The 21168-nt window shown below is 38.1% G+C and overlaps 2 protein-coding genes and 1 long non-coding RNA gene across 4 annotated transcripts; 1 reads left to right on the top strand and 2 right to left on the bottom strand.

The window, feature by feature from the left end:
- Positions 1-4144: 4144 nt before the first annotated feature.
- Positions 4145-10072, bottom strand: LOC134657606 (uncharacterized). 2 transcript variants are annotated; one of them, XM_063513181.1, is made up of 2 exons: positions 9688-10072; positions 4145-4582 (listed from the first exon to the last, which is right to left on the bottom strand). In XM_063513181.1, the coding sequence occupies exons 1-2, from the start codon at positions 10025-10027 to the stop codon at positions 4197-4199; spliced, it is 726 nt and encodes a 241-aa protein (XP_063369251.1). In that variant the 5' UTR covers positions 10028-10072; the 3' UTR covers positions 4145-4196. The 2 variants fall into 2 exon arrangements, with proteins under 2 accessions (XP_063369251.1, XP_063369244.1); XM_063513174.1 differs by lacking the exon at positions 9688-10072 and adding an exon at positions 4901-6074 and having other exon boundaries at positions 4158-4828.
- A 2510-nt stretch (positions 10073-12582) lies between these two features.
- Positions 12583-20388, top strand: LOC134656223 (zonadhesin-like). Its single transcript, XM_063511727.1, has 7 exons — positions 12583-12667; positions 13647-13841; positions 14205-14393; positions 17761-17961; positions 18399-18578; positions 19267-19446; positions 20195-20388. Exons 1-7 carry the CDS (start codon positions 12583-12585, stop codon positions 20386-20388), a joined length of 1224 nt encoding a protein of 407 aa, XP_063367797.1.
- LOC134657622 (uncharacterized) lies at positions 14889-16319 on the bottom strand. The gene is made up of 3 exons (XR_010097638.1): positions 16137-16319; positions 15503-15700; positions 14889-15044 (listed from the first exon to the last, which is right to left on the bottom strand). It is a non-coding gene; the product is annotated as an uncharacterized LOC134657622 (long non-coding RNA).
- Positions 20389-21168: the final 780 nt, after the last annotated feature.

Here is a 21168-nt window from a genome sequence, read left to right as displayed (position 1 = left end):
ATCCCGCAGGTCCCTCACCTGATCTGACCTGACTAGGTAGGTAGAATTACAAATAAGTATTCATACAAAAAATTGCTTGAATATTATCATATAACCATTTACTTATCAATAAAATTATAAGTATATGATGACTAACGAAAAGAGCAGAATAATGAATCCCGGGTAAATTTAAATTAGATTAAAAAAAACAACGGGTAAAACGGGTTGCACTCCGGGAGTGCCGACAGAAGTAAAAACTCAATGACTAGTCCAAAATGTCTGCAGCACTATGTATAATTGACCCATCTTCCTTTCTATTGAAAAACTTTAGTTCCGAAATTGCTGGCCAGTGAGCTTATTTAAAATTCGAAATTCAAATTTGTAGCCCTCACATCTAAATATATTTGGTCATGATATTTTGAGTTTTATTCACCAGTACTACTAGAGTTCACTTTTATTAGCGATTTCATCAAGATGTAGCTTTATTGAATTATATTTGAGTGATATAAAGTTAGAATGTAACTGTGAGATCCTCGTATTTCAGCACGTACAAGATTAGAACCTTTTTCATGTAATGTCATAATGACAATGACATTGTCATTGACTTTTTCTTTATTGATTTAAATGCCATCTAAACCTTACGGTCGGTGGTGATCGCCTTACGGTCACGTGATCGCCTTACGCTGTCTCGAGTTTATCATTTTTTCCCCACCTCAAAAAGTGCCCAGCGCCGCTAAAGAAGTTTTCACTTCAAAAATGTATACTAAAATATTTTTCGTGGCTGTCCAGCATTGAAATATCCCTCACAACGGTATAAAATAATATTGGCATCCCATGAGTACAGCCGGAGCAGCTAACAACTTTCCTACCGGCCTTCCTATAAGTTCCCTGTTTTCTGCAGAGTTATATGACGTGCTAGCTTTTTTATAACATAACAACATTTCAAATAATTTTAATAAACCTGAAATGCATTGCTATTTTCGCACAGCAGCAGCAGAACAACATATTTTTTTGTACTCGCATAAATGTCAGTGGGCAAATATTGGCTATCACTTTAAGTGTTTCGTGCGTCGTGTTAACAATACACCGGAATATTAATTATGCAATGAATAACACATGATTTTGCAAGCTACAGCAATACAATTAATCACAGCGAAAATTACATTTTGTTGGGTTATTTGCATAAAAAAAATGCTGGATGGGCTTGATCGTTTTAAATAGGTACCTAGGACAGATTTTCTAAAAGTCATCTATGATTTAATTTACTACTTAAAGGGTGCCCAATTGATACACTAAATAGTAAATTCTCAAAGCAAAAACGGCACCAGTCATGGGACATTTAAGAGGAAATTTGGAGTATTTGTGATATTTCCCTGATACATGTAAAAGTTATACCGCTTAGCTTGTTTAAAGATGAATATCCAATCCTTCTTTCATGTTTCAGGCGTATTGTATCAAAGATACTGCAATTAGTTTCCACATAATTAATAAATTAAAACTATGCTTTTTTTCTCCAGTCATGGACACCAAAGCTCCAGTAATAGAATAGAATAGAATAGAATAGAAATAATTTTATTCGTGAGCACAAACACAAAATAGAAACAGATATAACAGAGATATAACAAGAGATGACAAGAGATATAACAGAGAATAAAAGGATAAAGTGCCACGAAATGGTCTCATCTCAGCATGTTGCTGGCGACTTCCAGCGCTGATCTTCCGATGAGACCATCCGGTGAAACAATCACGACAGGTAACATGAATACAAAACAAAATTAATATATAACATACAAAAGACAAAGATAGCAAAAAGATAAAAATACATTACAATAAATTACTATGTACAATGTTGGGTCGAACCCGTCTTGGCCGTACATTACGCCTGACAGCTAGCGCCATGCGGCAACTATGCAGACTAAACTAAAAACTAAATGAAGAAGACAGGTCGATTTCATGAGCAACATTAATATTTTATCGATCTCACAGATTTAACTACGTACAAACAGACAACTGATGGCAATTTCTAAAGTAATGTGCCATGGCAATGCAAAGGGAACGTAATCTAAGTGGTAAGTACAAGCAGAAACTACAGGCAGCTTGTATCGTGTAAGCAGGTTTCCTGGCTAAGTTGGTGGCTAAGCATGTACTGTTTAAGCTTCGTTTTAAAACTATAAATACTTTGCAGGTTCCTCATTGGCGGCGGCACGTTATTCCAACATTTTGAGGCCGTATAGCTATAGCTGCCCCGGAAAGCTGCCGAAGCGTGGCGTGTCGTCAACAATTGAATTCCACATTTACGGCGGTCGCGGAGCCTAATACAAGATAACTTGTTAAAAAGATATGCAGGGGTTTTATACTTCAGTAATGGAACCCCGGTAATGGACGTAGATCCAGTAATGGGCCCCCTATAATGGACATATCCTATTAGTATAAGATATTGGAATAGGGAATAAGTTTTTGGCGAAAAACTAGTTATTAGTCATTTTTGGTATAAGCTTTTATGTAAGAATGTATTTTTCTTTCCACAGCCAACTAATACTCATCGAGACAATTCTAACAAACCCAAACACAATTAGTTTGCGTTTATCACAGAGTTCCCATGGCCACCTCCTGTCTCCATCATGAGATCAAGTCCATGTTATCATAATATTGAATTGTCATCCCATTTGCATACGTATCCAAAATTTCAACTCAATCGGAAATCCGAAAGTGGCTCAAATTAACTTCCAAGATTTGAACCACACGAACTAACATACAAACTAACAGGGCAATTCAAATATTTTTTTTTGTAAAAACGATATTAATTTATCCGAATTCCGAGGAGACCTCCTGACATAGTTCGTAACTACATTATACTTCTGTATTGTTTAAACATGAAATTACGCCATGGCAAGCATCATTATGTAAATTGTCCCATCATAGGAGGTATGCAGTTTTACAGCTCCTATAATGGGATTGGGCAAAATACCACTATTTTTTATACATCTCTAGAGACACAACATAGTGTGTTGTATACCTTATCTCAGGGTAAATGCAATGAACAAAACACATTCTAGTTTACACCAAGTAATAATTAATTACAATTTAATATATGAACTCAACTCTCTTAGCGAAGTTGTTAAGAATTCTTACTGGTTATGTTTTTCAGTGACATAGCAACTTTTGGGTTGACGCTAATTTCTTAAAAAGTAACCGAAATTAATAAAAAGTCAAACTTAAACAGCTCTATGACTCCTATTTATGGTAAAATATTTCCAGTGTTCATAAACTACTTTTAGATACTTATTTTAGAGGATTTGTGGTTTTATGTCCCATTACCGGTTCCACGTCCATTATAGGGGTGTCTACTACGCTCGTACTACTAAAACATCGATTTCACCTTATGTCTATAATATTTCAAGATTTCCCTCTATTTCTCCAGGATCTCATTATCAAATCCGAATCTGATGACACCGCACGGTAGGACAGGTAATTAGGTAGGTAACCTATCAAACAAAAAACTATTCTCTTTCTAAATTCAAGAGTTTGGGGATATGTATACAACAAAGACTAAGACGAACTCGGAACCTCCTCTTTTTTAACCCTTAATCAAATAACGGGAAATTATTTCCCACTTAATTCTAATTTACGAAATATTTTTTTATCTTTTTAATGGCAGCAGTCAGCGATACCAACCATACAGATTAAAAATCTCAGTAACATTTTGAATTTGAAAAATGACAACACTTTTCTAATGGCCGCCATTTGTGACCATACGTCAAAGTCAATGTCAGTTGTCGTGATTTTTTTTGCAATATCAACAGTTTTTTTAGTGTTTTGAGGTTAAGTGCGAAAAAAAAATCTTGTGTTTTGCTTGAAAATTTGATTTGATTTTCATTTTCATTTAGCCAAGATTTTAAGGTTAAGTAAGTGGGAAATTATTTCCCATTGTTTGTTCCGATTTACAAAAAAATGGTAGGTTTTATCAAGTGGCGTAAATGATGAAGACGACACCAAATTATAGTTTAAACAGTGTATATTGATCCTGAGCGATTAAATTACAAAAATGGTAAATCTAGAATATCGCGAGTACTGTTAGCGGTGTGCGCGCGCGCTCTGGCCGAGAGCCCTGGAGGAATGCGGGCCGGCGCGCCGATGAGACGGCAGCCAGCGGCGGCGGCGCGGGGCGCGGGCGCGGGAGGCGGGGACCCGGTCTGCGAGTCCTCTAGTGGGGCGCGCTAACAAGCTGGCCCCCTTGGACCATCCTGGTCCAATGTCAGTAGGAGCGGGCAGAGCCTGTTGTAGGCCCTCCTCAGCGTCCCTGTGGTGGTGGTGACGTCAGCGACGCGGCTGACTCCGTCGTCGCCCGAGTAGACTGCGGCGACTCGCCCGAGCAGCCATCTGCTGGGGGGCAAGCGGTCGTCTTTGACGAGAACCATCTCGCCGAGCTTCAGCTGGCCTCCATTCCTGCGCCATTTGTTTCGGACCTGCAGTTCTGAAATGAATTCCTTATAATAACGATTCCAAAAATGCGCTTTTAGCGCATCTATTCTCTGATATCTCGCGAGGGTATGTATCGGCGAGTCTTGCACCAAGGGAGCAGGTATCATAGTGAGCGTTCGTCCTATCAAAAAATGCGCAGGGGTAAGAGGGGTAAGATCGGATGGATCCGATGAAATTGGGGTTAAAGGCCTAGAATTAAGTAAAGCTTCAACTTGAACCAAAAATGTTACCATCTCTTCGTAATCTAAGTGAGCCATGGAGGTAACTCGTTTTAAATGATATTTTACTCGCTTAACTGCGCCCTCTGCCAAACCATTAAAATGTGGGCTATAAGCAGGACAAAATTTGAATTCTATTTCCTTTGTAGCTGAATATGACGTTATTTCGTCCGAGTTATTTTTAAGAAACTTGGCTAATTCGTTACAAGCCCCTACGAAACAAGTACCATTATCTGACAAAATGGTGGCTGGTTTGCCTCTGCGGGCTATGAATCTATTTAACGCGGCAATAAAGCCCATGGCTGTCAAATCAGTGACGAGCTCCAAGTGTACCGCCCTCACTGCCAAACAAACAAAAACAACTATGTATGCTTTCTTAGTTTGACAACCACGACCCTTTCTGCTCGCTATCAGGATTGGCCCAGCGTAGTCACAGGATGTGTTAGCAAATACGTATTCGGACTGTACCCTTTGCAGTGGCAGGTTGCCCATAATTGGTTGATGAGTTTTACCCGAATATCTTAAACATGTAATGCAGCTTTGTGACGTTTGCCTGCAAAGGTTACGGCCGTTAATTATCCAATACCTGTGGCGTAATGTTGCTAGCATCAGCTGTGGTCCAGTGTGCATTAACATTCGATGGTAGTGATGTACTAATATTTTAGTGATGTGATGTGATGCATGTAATAAAATAGGGTGTTTTGTGTTATAATCGTAGTATGAATTTGCAAGTCTGCCACCTACTCGCAAAATTCCAAAGGTATCTACAAATGGATTAAATTTCAACAGGGTATCCTTGTGAGAAAGTGGGCGTTTGTTTAGCAAACGCAAGAGTTGCTCATTGAATTTGTCTGTCTGCACTTGTTTACACAACATTTGTAATGACAAATTAAGCTCTGACACTTTTAATGGACCTGTATTCTTGTTAGTTCTATTTTTACAGTTATGAACGAATCTATTCATGTATGCTATAATTCGTTGTAATTTACAAAAGTTTGAATATTTAGAGGTGAAATTATCCTCGCATTGTTCAGTTGAAACGTGACATTGTATTTTGACTTCAGGCAAATTCTCTAAAGGCAAATTTTGAGGTTGAGTAGGCCATTGTATTTCACCTTTATGGAGGAAAGGCGGTCCTTCCCACCACAAAGGTGAATCTTTGAGATTTAATGCGCTCTGACCTCTACTACCTATGTCGGCAGGGTTCAAGGTTGTGGGTACATAATGCCAATCTGTGGGGTCAGAGTTGTTAGTGATTTCTGTGATCCTATTGTGGACAAATTGTTTTAATTGTTGTTTGCATGTTTTTATCCAGCAAAGAACTATAGTTGAATCAGACCAAAAATGCTGTGAATCAATAGTCAAGCGCAGTGAATTTTTGACCTTTTTTAGGGTTCCGTAGCCAAATGGCAAAAAACGGAACCCTTATAGATTCGTCATGTCTGTCTGTCTGTCCGTCTGTCCGTCTGTCCGTCTGTCCGTCTGTCCGTCTGTCTGTCCGTCCGTATGTCACAGCCACTTTTCTCCGAAACTATAAGAACTATACTGTTGAAACTTGGTAAGTAGATGTATTCTGTGAACCGCATTAAGATTTTCACACGAAAATAGAAAAAAAACAATAAATTTTTGGGGTTCCCCATACTTCGAACTAAAACTCAAAAATTTTTTTTTCATCGAACCCATACGTGTGGGGTATCTATGGATAGGTCTTCAAAAATGATATTGAGGTTTCTAATATCATTTTTTTCTAAACTGAATAGTTTGCGCGAGAGACACTTCCAAATTGGTAAAATGTGTGTCCCCCCCCCTGTAACTTCTAAAATAAGAGAATGATAAAACTAAAAAAAATATATGATGTACATTACCATGTAAACTTCCACCGAAAATTGGTTTGAACGAGATCTAGTAAGTAGTTTTTTTTTATACGTCATAAATCGCCTAAATACGGAACCCTTCATGGGCGAGTCCGACTCGCACTTGGCCGCTTTTGCTAAGTGGGTCGATAAAAGGGCCCCTAATAATTCTAATCGAGGGGTACTTAATTTTTGTTTCAGTGGGGCAATTTTGCTTTTAGCTATTGCTAAGTGAACATTAACCTGTCCTGCATTGGAAATTGAGCGTAGATATATGCATGATGCATAAGCTTTATTACTGGCATCGCTGAAAGCATGTAGCTCGACCTTGACGTGAAAGTCACATAGTATTCTGCGCGGTATACGAATTTGAACTATGTCTGGTATTTGTTTAGCAAAATTGTTCCACTGTGCCTCAATGTCGTCAGGTAATTGACCTTCCCAAGAAATGTTTTTAGCCCACAGTGACTGTAAAATTAATTTAGCTGGCAGCAAACACGGGTTTATAAGTCCTAAGGGATCAAAAATAGTGGCAATGGCGGATAGAATGCTGCGTTTGTTAGTGGGTTTGGGTTTTAAATTTTCAGTTACAGAGAACAGCAGCTCATCAGATTTACATGACCAAAGTAAACCTAAGGTTTTCGAATGATCTTCTCTGTCCAATTTGAATAGTTCATCGCTACTGTTGTCTGCAACCAAGTTGTTTAGTAATGATAGTGTGTTTGAACGCCATTTTCTTAAGTGAAAATGGGCGCTTTCTAGCGTTTTGATGACGCCTCTACATGTTTCTAGCAAAGTGGTTTCGTCATCGTTTCCTGATATGTAATCATCTACGTAGAAATCGTGTAAGATTGTTTCACTTACATTTTTGTCTGCGCATTCTTGGCCCAACTGTACAAGACATCTGGTGGCAAGATATGGGGCACTGGACGTCCCATAAGTGACAGTGTTTAATTTATATTGTTTGATTGGTTGTGAGGTGTCTGAGCGCCACAGAATTTGCTGCAGACTTCTTTGACTTTCAGTGACATAGATTTGTCTGTACATTTTTTGGACATCTGAAGTTACTACGAATTTGTGCTGTCGGAATCGAATTAATATGCTTAGCAAATCATCTTGTACAGTCGGCCCAACGTATTGTATGTCGTTAAATGATTTCCCTGAGCTAGAAACTGCAGAGCCGTCAAAAACTGTACGTAAGCGAGAAGTTAGACTAGACTCCCGCAAAATTGCATGATGTGGCAAGAAATATGAAATTTCGTTTGTATGTATGTCAGTGTTTTCTGACATGTGACCTAGTCTTAGGTATTCGTCAATGAATTCTATGTATTTTTGTTTGAATTCTGGATTTCGCTTGAATTTACGCTCTAGTGCTTGAAATCGAAGTAATGCTTGTGTTTTAGAATCGCCCAAAGTTTCAGGAGATTCTTTTAATGGTATTGTGACAACAAACTTACCATCTGGGTGGCGAGTTGTTGTTTGTGTAAACATGCGTTCGCATTCACTCTCACCTTTAGTGTGGATTTGTTGAGTGGATGGAACTGATTCTAGTTCAAAGAACTTGTCTAGTTTTGCATCAAGCTCAATGTTGTTTATTAGATTGCAATGGACTGTATAGGGTTGCCTTTGTTTAGAATTGGGTGAATATATAGCACCTGCAACAAGCCATCCGAGTGTTGTTTCAACTAAGATGGGTTTTTTCTTGCCCAGGGATATGTGATTGAATGTAAGACACTCCCAAAATTGTTCTGCATTCAGCAACATCTGCACCTCGGATGGCTCGTGAAAGTTCGGGTCCGCTAGGTGGATGTGAGGGGGAATAGTGAACGAGTCACAATCTAGTTTGTTGAATGGAATCATGTCAGTGATCTCTTGGACAACAAGGCAATTGATTTCAGCGGTGTAATCTTGTATACGTGAAGTTATAGTTACATCACAATGTTCGGTGATGTGTGACCGTTTCTTTTCCAACCCTGTGACGGATATGCTTGTAAAATAGGTAGGTAATTTTAGTTTTGCTTGAAGATCTTTAGTAATGAAACTAGATATACTTCCGTTGTCCAAGAGAACTCTAACTTGGTGTGGTTGGCCATCACAGTCATTGACGTTGACGACAGCTGTAGCTAATGGTACACGATGGCCACCAAAGGTGGAGCACAAAGTGGCACTGCTTGGTTGTGGTGTCTGTGTATGCTCCTTTAGAGTTGTTGATGCTACACAATCATTAGAAGGTTTGGATGTGGAAGGTTTAGGGTCTAACTTTGCTTGATTGTTCATGTGTAACATGGTATTGTGTCTTTGTGTGCAAAGCCGGCATGAGCTCAACCTGCAACGTTGCTCGTCATGTCCTGATCGCAAACAGTTTGTACAAAGGTTTAATTGATTCACCTTATTAATGCGGGATTCAACTGGCATTGTTTTAAATTTAATACATTGATAAATTGAGTGATTATTTTTGCAAACAGGACACTTATATTTATACTGAGTTTGATTTTGAGCATGATTTACAAGAAATGATTTAGGACGATTGTGAGTGATGTCACTGTGTCTACGTGGTTTATTTAGTGTTTGTGCTTCCTCCATGGTTTCCAGCAAATCTGCGCGGTTTCTTAAGAAAGTGGTAAAGTCTGTTAATGTTGGTAGATTTTTAATGTCATTGCGCTCGGTCTCCCAATCACGCAACGTGGCTGAATCGAGTTTGCTGGTTACCATGTGGATTATGAGGAGGTCCCAGTGCTCCGTGGGTAAATTAAGAGTCTTCAAAGCCCTGAGATTTTTATTGACTGAATCTACAGTGTTACGTAAGGCCTTTGAAGATTCCTGAAGCACGGGGTTTATGTTGAATAATGCATTTAAGTGATTGTTTACCAATATTCTATCATTGGTATAGCGTTCACAAAGCAGATCCCACGCAACTTTATAGTTATCAGATGAGAATTCTAGTGATTTAATTACGAGTGAAGCACCGTCTTTTAATGGACTTCGCAAATAATGAAATTTGTGGATAATTGGAATCGATTGATTATCGTGTATGAGAGATTTGTAGGTATCGTGGTATTCTAACCAGTCCTGATAGCGCCCAGAAAAGGTAGGTAAATGAATCGTAGGTAATTTAATGTTTGGCCCACCTGTGAGTGCAGTAACGACATTGGAACCCGTTACCAGATTGTCCTCCGGCGCCGCAGAGGCAGCACCAGCCGCGGCGTGCTTGCTGAGCAGCTCCTGTGCGGCAGCCAAGGCGCCGAAGTAGCTTGTCTCGAAATTTTCCCGTTCTGTGTGCTCGTCACCTGGAATTTCCGTTAAATTTTCAATGTCAGTTTGAACTGAATCAAAATCATTGTACATATCTTGGATTTTGTTGAATCTAGTATTTAGCTCATGATTTTGCAAATTATTTAGCGTCTGGCAAGACAAAAGAGGCTCTAAATATGATTTAAATATGGTAAGCTTTGATTTGAAAGAAGCACGTGTTTTTTTGAGATTTTTTAAATCCATGATGGCAGTGTGTGAAGTAACAAAAAATGCAAATTTTTAGAAAGAAAAAAAATAGCCTTGTAATAGAAAGTGAAATTTTAGTTTATAGGAATGGCGATAGAATTCAAATTTCCAGCTGCAATTAGAAAATGTAATTAGCACGTGTTTAAATAATAAAAGAATTGAAATAACCAAGCTTGTGAAACGATACGTAAATTTTAAAAATGCAACTAGCGTGCGTGCGAGATGGATGGCGTGGCAGAGGCAAGCAAGCGCGAGCGATGACGGAAGCAGATGTACACGTGCACGTGCACGCTGTAGCTCCGACCCCGGCACGGCTCGGTTACGTGTAGGTACGAATACGAACACGTGCAGATTTCTGAAATATTCCAAGTAAATATTAAAAAATTGCAATGATGGCACACAGTTGGAACAAATGGTTGAAATACAGTTAATTAGGCCTTGAAATGTGGTTACTGATTTTAGGCTAATTTTACGAAAATGTAATAAAAAAAATATCCAAAATATGAACGGGAATGTTAACCTTGATAGGAAAGCTTGTAAATAAAAAAAGAATATTTAAAAAATATTGCGATTTGACTAAGATGTAAACGGATTTAGAATTGGTGACGTGAAACAGGAATGTGATTTTAGTATCTAGAAATGGGAATTTAATTGAAAATTAAAGAAATACCAAGTAAAGGTGGTCAAACTATATCTGCGCAATAAGAAATAAAATTGAAACGACTCACGAATAAATACTGCAAACCCTTTTCCTGGTATGTGGAACCGTTCTGGTTTGTGGAACCCTTTTCTGGTTTATTGTTTCTTTGTTCTCGGGCAGGACGATGACTTCACAAATTTCGCTTTGTTGTAGTAGTTGTAGTTTAGTGTGGCTTGCGGTGATTCACTCCGATGTTATAATATGTAAGATGGCGATCGTAATTCTCGGCCGGGCGCGCTATCTTCTTGCTTGCTTTTGACCTCGTCGAAACGGCGTCTTTATGGTTGCTTTACGTCGAATCCGGCTCGAAACTTGTTGACGAAGGTTCGTAAATGATGAAGACGACACCAAATTATAGTTTAAACAGTGTATATTGATCCTGAGCGATTAAATTACAAAAATGGTAAATCTAGAATATCGCGAGTACTGTTAGCGGTGTGCGCGCGCGCTCTGGCCGAGAGCCCTGGAGGAATGCGGGCCGGCGCGCCGATGAGACGGCAGCCAGCGGCGGCGGCGCGGGGCGCGGGCGCGGGAGGCGGGGACCCGGTCTGCGAGTCCTCTAGTGGGGCGCGCTAACATTAGCCAGTGTTTGTTCTCCACCTAAATATATGCCCGTTTGTCTGCTACACAAAAAAAATCTGTTCCTTTTTTTGTATTATTTTTTCTTTTATTTATTTCTTTCATTTTTCTTTTATTTATTTCTTTGATTTCATTTTTATTTATTTCTTTGATTTTCTTGTTATTTGTTTCGTTTATTTTATTTTTATTTATTTCTAGTAAAGAGAAATGGAATTATAATCATTCATTTGTATTCCCAACTTCTTGTAATAACATAATAAATATATAATAACAATCTTTCATTTTAGGCCTGCATGTTAATTTTTTTTTACTTCTACTAAAAATCATACTTGAATTCCAAGCAAAGCCGGGGGGGAGCTACTAACTAGTAAAAAGTTCGTAACCGTATCGGACAATGGGAAACTATTTCCCACTCCATTCAAAGTTTTGCTATTCCATAACGGATAACGGGAAATTATTTCCCACAGAAAACCCCCCTTTCCCCCCACTTATTTTTTTTAAATATATTTTTTCGTAATCTAAGCACCTAAATTACCTAAAAACCATTCTTAGTTTTCAAAAATCTCATTAAAAGTGTTCCGTTTGATTAAGGGTTAAAGTCAGTTAAAAGTCATATAGGTAAAATGTTATTTATGCGTCGCTAGCTACGCGTTTAGGTACCTACCTATACTTAAATAAAAAGTGGCACAATGTGTTTTTGTAACGACAAAAACACACGTTTTAGGGTTCCGTACCCAAAGGGTAAAAACGGGACCCTATTACTAAGACTCCGCTGTCCGTCCGTCCGTCCGTCCGTCCGTCCGTCCGTCCGTCCGTCTGTCACCAGGCTGTATCTCACGAACCGTGATAGCTAGGCAGTTGAAATTTTCACAGATGATGTATTTCTGTTGCCGCTATAACAACAAATACTAAAAACAGAATAAAATAAAGATTTAAGTGGGGCTCCCATACAACAAACGTGATTTTTGACCGAAGTTAAGCAACGTCGGGCGGGGTCAGTACTTGGATGGGTGACCGTTTTTTTGCTTGTTTTTTTTTGCTTGTTTTGCCCTATTTTTGTTGATGGTGCGGAACCCTCCGTGCGCGAGTCCGACTCGCACTTGGCCGGTTTTTAAGTAAACAGCAACGAGTGTTGTTGTTCACTTATTAACAATAAAATCACATATACTTTCGTACATGTGATTTTATTGTTTTAAAGTAAGTATATAAAAGGAAACACTGAAAGCAATCTACACTGATGAAGTACTTGTGGGATAGAGCGAACGTCAGGACCATGCTTTGGGGAATAGTATTGTTGGCAGGAGCTCTGGCAGTAGCTCAGGTGCAGTCAGAAGATGCTGTTGCTGAAATACAACGCCGTAAGTTTCATTTATACTGCTTCAACAAGAACCTTATAAACGTATGATTACAGGTCATTTCACATACAACAGAGATTAGGTCCTCCCCTTCTGGCTTAACGCGGAAGAGGGATATATGAATAGTATTATGTAAGAACCCAATTGATTTTATCCTCGTAATCGTAATGTTATAAATTGTTAAATCGTAATTAGGTAAATACTATAATATTTAATTCTTTCTCCCACTTTAAACTTACATCACAATAAAGGTCTTTGCTCCATTCATTTAAGAAAAGGTGTTTTAATTTGTTCCTCTAAGTAACATAATGAGGCATGATGATGATCCAAAAGTTAGGATTAACTAACTTCGCGTTTTGGAATTTGTTTATAATTGCAGAAATTGGCACAAAAGACTTAAGCGCCATTAGGGTCTAGGACACTTAAGACCATTGTGAGTTTGCTGTAATTATGATTTTTAAGCTTATCTCGAGGTCTACGGCTCACAGTTCATGACACTCTTAGCAGTAAATATTACGATATTCATTTAGTACCTACTTCTAAAAAAAAACTAAGTAGGTACTGATTTAATATTGCCGAGCGGACAAAAATGTTTATTCCCAATATTAACCTATTATACTCCAGTCCGGAAGTATGGCAAATTGGAAATAATGTATAATATTTCGCTGATGTTATTGGTTTAACGGATATGTCATGAAATAATACTTAATACGTAATGCATAATAATATATGATAAAGTTACAGTATCGCCAGTCATTTATTTTTAGTGCTTTCATTTATAGTCTATTCTAATAATTATTAATAAGTAAGTCGTTAATTTTTAATGTTGTCCGCATAATTAAGCTAATTGCACTCCAGTGGTCTACTTATATTGTACCTACATTGTACAATTACTTTTTAATACGAGTAATGAGTTTTTCTAAGTGCCATAATTATTTTCCTGGTCAATTACAATCTATACCTAACCGGACCATAATTACAGCCCAAAACAAGCCATGTAAAGACCCCAATGCGGAGAGGGTGCAATGCGCACCAGACCCATCCTGCCGCTCAACCTGCGCCACGCCCAATCCATCGCCTTGCAGAAAGATTTGCGCGATTAATCAATGTGCCTGCAAAAAAGGCTACGTTTTGTCGAAGAAGGGTGGAAAGTGCATACCTGTAGATCAGTGTCCAAGTAGGTGTCAATATTAAATATATAATGGCCGTAGTCGTATGTTCCTATATGTATATATTAAGTTTAAAGTTGCAAGTTTTTTAATGTAAGTAGGTATTAAAAACATTAACATTCAAGTAAAATTTGTATCTTATCTTCTTAAATGTTGTTTTAATGGTAGATATAGAATAGTCTTTCAATGCATTTCACGATTATTAAGTTATCTTTGCTATGGGATTAACTAACCTCTAAGTACATAACACCTTATATTTAGCATCAATGAAATATAAATATAATAATACTTGTACACCATAGCACTTGCTCTCTCTAATACTAACACGTCCCTTCACTTTCTCATTTGCTGAACTTTTGTTTTTAATTTAGAAGATGTACCCTGCAACGGCGACTGCAACGCCGTTATAAAGGCCAACCCGATCCCTTGCCCGTCGACCTGCAGCGCTCCCAACGCTAGCCCTTTGTGCAAGAGGTACGCCCCGCCGGTGGGCTGCGAGTGCAAGCCAGGCTATCTCCTCAATGATAAAGACAAGTGTATTACACCTGATCAATGTCCAGGTGATTATTATTTTGATTTAAGCCGAAGCATCTAAATTGTGGTTTTATTCTTTTGGTTTTCAACAAGTCTGAAAAACACAGAACAGAATTATTAATGTAATAGTTTCTAATCTGTGTATTAGTTTCTAATTTGTTTTATATCGTGTTTCATATATATTTTTAGATTATTTTATGCATACTACATTGTGGTCGGTAGGTAGCATATTCCGTTTCTTTTCATAACTATAATTATGTTTTTTTTATTGAAACACCATATACCTAATTATATCTGTCATCAAGGTATCAAGTCTTATCAATACTTAAATTAACGGTTGTAAAATGGGTAACTAAACAAATTAATTTTGAGTATTGTCCTTCGTATTTACGGCTAAGTAGACTGTTGTGTTCTATACGAACTTTAATAAAGAATGTCACTGAAACCGTCAATAAAACATTGAAGGTTAATTAGGCGTCCCATATGCCGCATTGTATTTTGTAAAATAAGTAGTTCCGTTCCGTTCCTCAAGTACTCGGGGATGCAGTCGCACCCGGGCACGCACTTCGTCGCGCCACGGCAATCGTAGTCCGTGTAGAGGGAGGCACATGTTTGAGGAGGACAAATGAAACTACACGGGTTGTAAACTTCGTTTTCTTTGCATTTTATCGGTGGAGCTAAACAAATAAGAAAATGTTCCATGTGTTAAACCAAGCATAAGGTGTAATACAAATGTGATGATTCTTAACTAAATGAGGATAAATTAGTTTTTATTACGAGTATATAAACAGGTAATAAAACGTCGCTTGATGATTTATAGTATCGTGTAGGTGTAAGTTTTAATACCCTGTGTTCAATCTTTGTGTGACTAGGTGCTATTGTAGTATTGTGTAATAGTTTTTTACGATACAAGTACGGAAAGTAGGAAATTCTCAAAGAGTGGCGATAAATGAAAACACGCCCGAAGTAAGTGTTTTAAATCGAAACGAGTGTATCGTACAACGTTTTACAGTACATGGCCCTTTAAACTTTCGACATATGCACGGAAAGTGTTCTTTCCCGCACTCAATGTTTTATTGACGGTTTCAGTGACATTCTTTATTAAAGTTCGTATAAAACACAACAGTCTACTTACGACAATCCAAAGCCAAAATACACGTGTAATCAGAACTGCTCTTTCTCTTATAACCCTTTTTGCATATGCAGCCGCTGGGGCACGGGTACGGCGGGCTGCAGGCAACGACTCCTTTACTGTCGCGTACTGGGCAGGTATTGCTCGGGCAGTCGAAGGAGCACGGACCAAAATGTGCGTTTTTCCCACAAGGGTTGCCACCTGAATGTAAAAATATATGCCATATACGAGTAATTACGTAATAACTTTATAAATTCGTTCTTACTTAGCCGTAAATACGAAGGACAATACTTAAAATTAATTTGTTTAGTTACCCATTTTACAACCGTTAATTTAAGTATTGATAAGACTTGATACCTTGATGACAGATATAATTAGGTATATGGTGATTCAATAAAAAAAAACATAATTATAGTTATGAAAAGAAAGGGAATATGCTACCTACCGACCACAATGTACTATGCATAAAACAATCTAAAAATATATATAAAACACGATATAAAACAAATTAGAAACTAATACACAGATTAGAAACTATTTCATTAATAATTCTGTTCTGTGTTTTTCAGACTTGTTGAAAACCAAAAGAATAAAACCACAATTTAGATGCTTCGGCTTAAATCAAAATAATAATCACCTGGACATTGATCAGGTGTAATACACTTGTCTTTATCATTGAGGAGATAGCCTGGCTTGCATTCGCAGCCCACCGGCGGGGCGTACCTCTTGCACAAAGGGCTAGCGTTGGGAGCGCTGCAGGTCGACGGGCAAGGGATCGGGTTGGCCTTTATAACGGCGTTGCAGTCGCCGTTGCAGGGTACATCTTCTAAATTAAAAACAAAAGTTCAGCAAATGAGAAAGTGAAGGGACGTGTTAGTATTAGCGAGAGCAAGTGCTATGGTGTACAAGTATTATTATATTTATATTTCATTGATGCTAAATATAAGGTGTTATTTACTTAGAGGTTAGTTAATCCCATAGCAAAGATAACTTAATAATCGTGAAATGCATTGAAAGACAATTCTATATCTACCATTAAAACAACATTTAAGAAGATAAGATACAAATTTTACTTGAATGTTAATGTTTTTAATACCTAGTTACATTAAAAAACTTGCAACTTTAAACTTAATATATACATATAGGAACATAAGACTAACGCCATTATATATTTAATATTGACACCTGTTTGGACACTGATCTACAGGTATGCACTTTCCATCCTTCTTCGACAAAACGTAGCCTTTTTTGCAGGCACATTGATTAATCGCGCAAATCTCTATGCAAGGCGATTGATTGGGCGTGGCGCAGGTTGAGCGGCAGGATGGGTCTGGTGCGCATTGCACCCTCTCCGCTTTGGGGTCTTCACATGGCTTGTTTTGGCCTGTAATTATGGTCCGGTTATAGATTGTAATTGACCAGGAAAATAATTATGGCACTTAGAAAAACTCATTACTCGTATTAAAAAGTAATTGTACAATGTAGGTACAATATAAGTAGACCACTGGAGTGCAATCAGCTTAATTATGCGGACAACATTAAAAATTAACGACTTATTAATAATTATTAGAATAGACTATAAATGAAAGCACTGAAAATAAATGACTGGCGATACTGTAACTTTATCATATATTATTTACGTATTAAGTATTACATATTTCATGACATATCCGTTAAACCAACAACATCAGCGAAATATTATACATTATTTCCAATTTGCCATACTTCCGGACTGGAGTATAGGTCAATATTGGGAATAAACATTTTTGTCTGCTCAGCAATATTAAATCAGTACCTACTTAGTTTTTTTTAGAAGTAGGTACTAAATGAATATCGTAATATTTACTGCTAAGAGTGTCATGAAATGTGAGCCGTAGACCTCGAGATAAGCTTAAAAATCATAATCACAGCAAACTCACAATTTAAAGGGCCAAATGTACTGTAAAACGTTGTACGATACACTCGTGTCGATTTAAAACACTTACTTCGGGCGTGTTTTCATTTATCGCCACTCTTTGAGAATTTCCTACTTTCGGCACTTGTATCGTAAATAACTATTACACAATACTACTAGCACCTAGTCACACAAAGATTGAACACAGGGTATTAAAACTTACACCTACACGATACTATAAATCATCAAGCGACGTTTTATTACCTGTTATATATACTCGTAATAAAAACTAATTTATCCTCATTTAGTTAAGAATCATCACATTTGTATTACACCTTATGCATGGAACATTTTCTTATTTGTTTAGCTCCACCGATAAAATGCAAAGAAAACGAAGTTTACAACCCGTGTAGTTTCATTTGTCCTCCTCAAACATGTGCCTCCCTCTACACGGACTACGATTGCCGTGGCGCGACGAAGTGCGTGCCCGGGTGCGACTGCATCCCCGAGTACTTGAGGAACGGAACGGAAAACGATCCCTGTATACCTAGCCACCTGTGCCCGACCTGTAAGAATCCTGATTTTCGTATTCTAGAGTCAGACCGAGAAAAGTCTGCTGCGATTTTGATAGCCCACGCAGTGCAAGTGTCATTTTAAACGTCAAACTTCTATGAATTTAAGACGTGTAAATAACACTTGCACTGCGTGGGCTATCAAAATCGCTGCAGACTTTTCTTGGTCTAACCTACTCATCTTGATCTCGAGAATCGATTAATACTAAGCTAAGTTACAATATAAAACTGAAATTAAGAATGTTATGTAAACCTTTTTTGAGTGACATTTAGCAATATTTTTTTACTTTGATATCTAGTGACGTAAACTACAAGTACCTACTTAATAATGATTTGAAAACCTTCACCAGCTCACTTTATTGTAGATACATAATAATATTATTAATTTAGATACCTACCAAGTCATTTGATTAATTCTTTCCAGCGCCACCAGTTACACCAGAATGCGGTATCAATGAACATTATGAAACAAACAGAATCAAGTGCGAGCTGACTTGCAAGAACTACCACTTGGAACCAATAATGGGTCCTTGTCAGCCAACCAGCGCCTGCTTTTGCGATGATGGCTATGTCAGAAACTCTAATGGATTGTGCATTCTAAAGAAGGAATGCCGTAAGTATCGATTACCTAATGAAAAAATCTGAATTTGGCACAACATTAAGGTATCCTCGCTTGTAGTTCTCCCACCACGCATTTTGCCCATGGTCGACTATCTATGACGCGATAAATCACTTGTCTGTAAGTCTGCTTTTTAAAATTCACCAGCAACCTAGGTTCTCCATACAAACGTGGTTACGCTATCATTTTAAAACGACTTGCTAGATTGCTCTTAAACTTTGTACATACAATAGGATAAGGATAGGATTTTTTTTCATATTATGAATTTATTTGGATTATCTTGCTATTATTTAAATGTATTTCTGACGATCACAATATAGATTCTTATAAATTGACATTAATGTAATTTGTACTGTAATCATATGTTGTGAAATAAATAAATCTAATCTAATCTAAGGTAAGTCCTGTATAACCTTATGTAGCTTCAGATCCCATAGTTAAAAAAATACTGCGAATTTAAGTTTTTCATACAATGCTTGTTTTTGCTCTATTCCGTTTGTTTTATTAACTTCATAACTTGAGCTTATTAGTAGAGACCTCGAGGCGAACAATGCCACTCGAAGGGCTAGGTTACCTATTATATTTTTTGGACAGCCTGTAATTGTCTTACAGGTACCCAGTCAAAGTCGCGGGCCATGTATATGACCGGACAGTAGTTAACTATTTATTTTCATTTTATCAGCCCCGGCAGAGTGCGATAAGGGAGAGGTGTACAGCGAGTGCGGTTCGTCATGTCCTCCGTCGTGCGAGAACAAAGGGAACACGTGTCTGGTATGCACGGCGCAGTGCGTGCCCGGCTGCTTCTGCGCAAAGGGGACCATCAGAGCACCGAACAACACTTGCGTCAAACCGGAAAATTGCCGTAAATATCTACAGGGGGTTCTACAGAAAAGTTCAAATTGACGCATTTTGGCTACGCGTGAAGTAAGGTCAGATAGGGCAAGACAAACACTGGGGCACGAGTAACACTTGTAGGGAACTCTACTTGACTGGGCCACTTGCACCATTCACTAACCCGGGGTTAACTGGTTAAACCTGGAGTTACCATGGTTACCAATACAATTTGACACTGGGTTAACGGTTTAACCGCTTAACCCCGGGTTAGTGGGATGGTGCAAGTGGGCCTAAGTAACTTAAAAAATACTATGCGAATAACAATGAGAAGCATGTACTTATAGTCTTAAAAAATAATGGCCGGCAGCCAGCATGAAGACAGAATTAGATTTTTTTCAATAACAGGTAGTAGGTATGAGAACAGAGATGAATAAGGAATGTACCTAATCATGCAACTTAAACATCAATCTATAAATAAAGAGACACAGGTGACTTTTACATGTAGGACTACCCTGAATCACCATAAAATTACATTTACAACGCGGGCCGCTGCACTACGCACCTAATAATGATAACTATTGACGCACTTTCAGTCGAGCATTTATACCAAATACTAAAAATGACAATTCATTTGATTAAATTACTTACATACCAATCTCTGGTTTTGTACTAAAATGATAATTTGTTTGGCAACATAGTTAACATTTACAGAACACAACTTTACGAGAGACCACTTGAGAACAGACAGACTGATTTATGTAATTATTCATGTTTAGCTAAACCCCAGTGCGGCCGCAACGAAGAGTTCGTCAAGTGCCCGCGGACGTGCCCAAGAACCGATGAGTGCAAAAATCTCTGGTCCAAAGAACCTTGTACGCCAATAGACTGCTGCCATCCTCAGTGTCGCTGCAAGTCTGGCTTCTACAGGAAGAACGGTGTTTGCGTTAGCGCTAGGGAGTGTAGTAGGTAAGTCTGAGTCTCGTGTTTTTCGAGTGTAGTCAGTACATTACATGTTACAGCCCAGTTTAGAGAACATGACGGCCCAGTCCTACCAGAATCAAATAGAAGCCGCGAGAGTATGCCAACAATAAATATGTCAAGAACAAGAAATATGTTAACCACCAGGTTGAGATGCTTTATATTAGTTTATATGACCACTTTAACCAACTGTGTTTTGCGGACTGTGCAATGGCATTACTTTAACCTTTTCTACGCCATGTCAAACACAAAAGCAGTCACGCTGACACCACGTCACCGAAGTGTCAAAACTGAAATTGAACTTTATGCATATGCACGTAGGTCTATGTTGCTCTGTGGTCTGTGACCGATTAATCGGTCTTTGGCGTTGAACCTACGGTGCGGATATATGGGTCATTGGCGTCCAATGATACCTAACAGAACACAATTTCCTTGTATAGTTTTACCGTGGTTAAATTATCTATTACATATATATTTTTTTCTACTCCCGTACCTTTATTTGTCATTTAAAAGGTCGTACACACACCTTTAAACCCCTATGTTATAGTTGTCAAGACAAGTCTTTAGTCTATTCCCCAAAAAAGTATTTGTGCATACACGCAGTATCTTTTTGGTACTTTTACGATACTTCGTGTAATCACCACTTATTAATATTGTATGAAATACATTGTTGCCAACCTAATTTTAATTGTCATCTCTGACAGATGAGTACTAAGTGCATTGCTGCCAATTTACAAAATATTAGGTTCTATAGTAGAAACAATAAAATTGC

Source organism: Cydia amplana, chromosome 2 (genome assembly GCF_948474715.1).
Source record: "Cydia amplana chromosome 2, ilCydAmpl1.1, whole genome shotgun sequence".
Lineage (NCBI taxonomy): Eukaryota > Metazoa > Arthropoda > Insecta > Lepidoptera > Tortricidae > Cydia > Cydia amplana.
The sequence above is the reverse complement of the archived record's forward strand: the minus strand, read 5'-3'. Positions and strand labels throughout refer to the sequence as shown.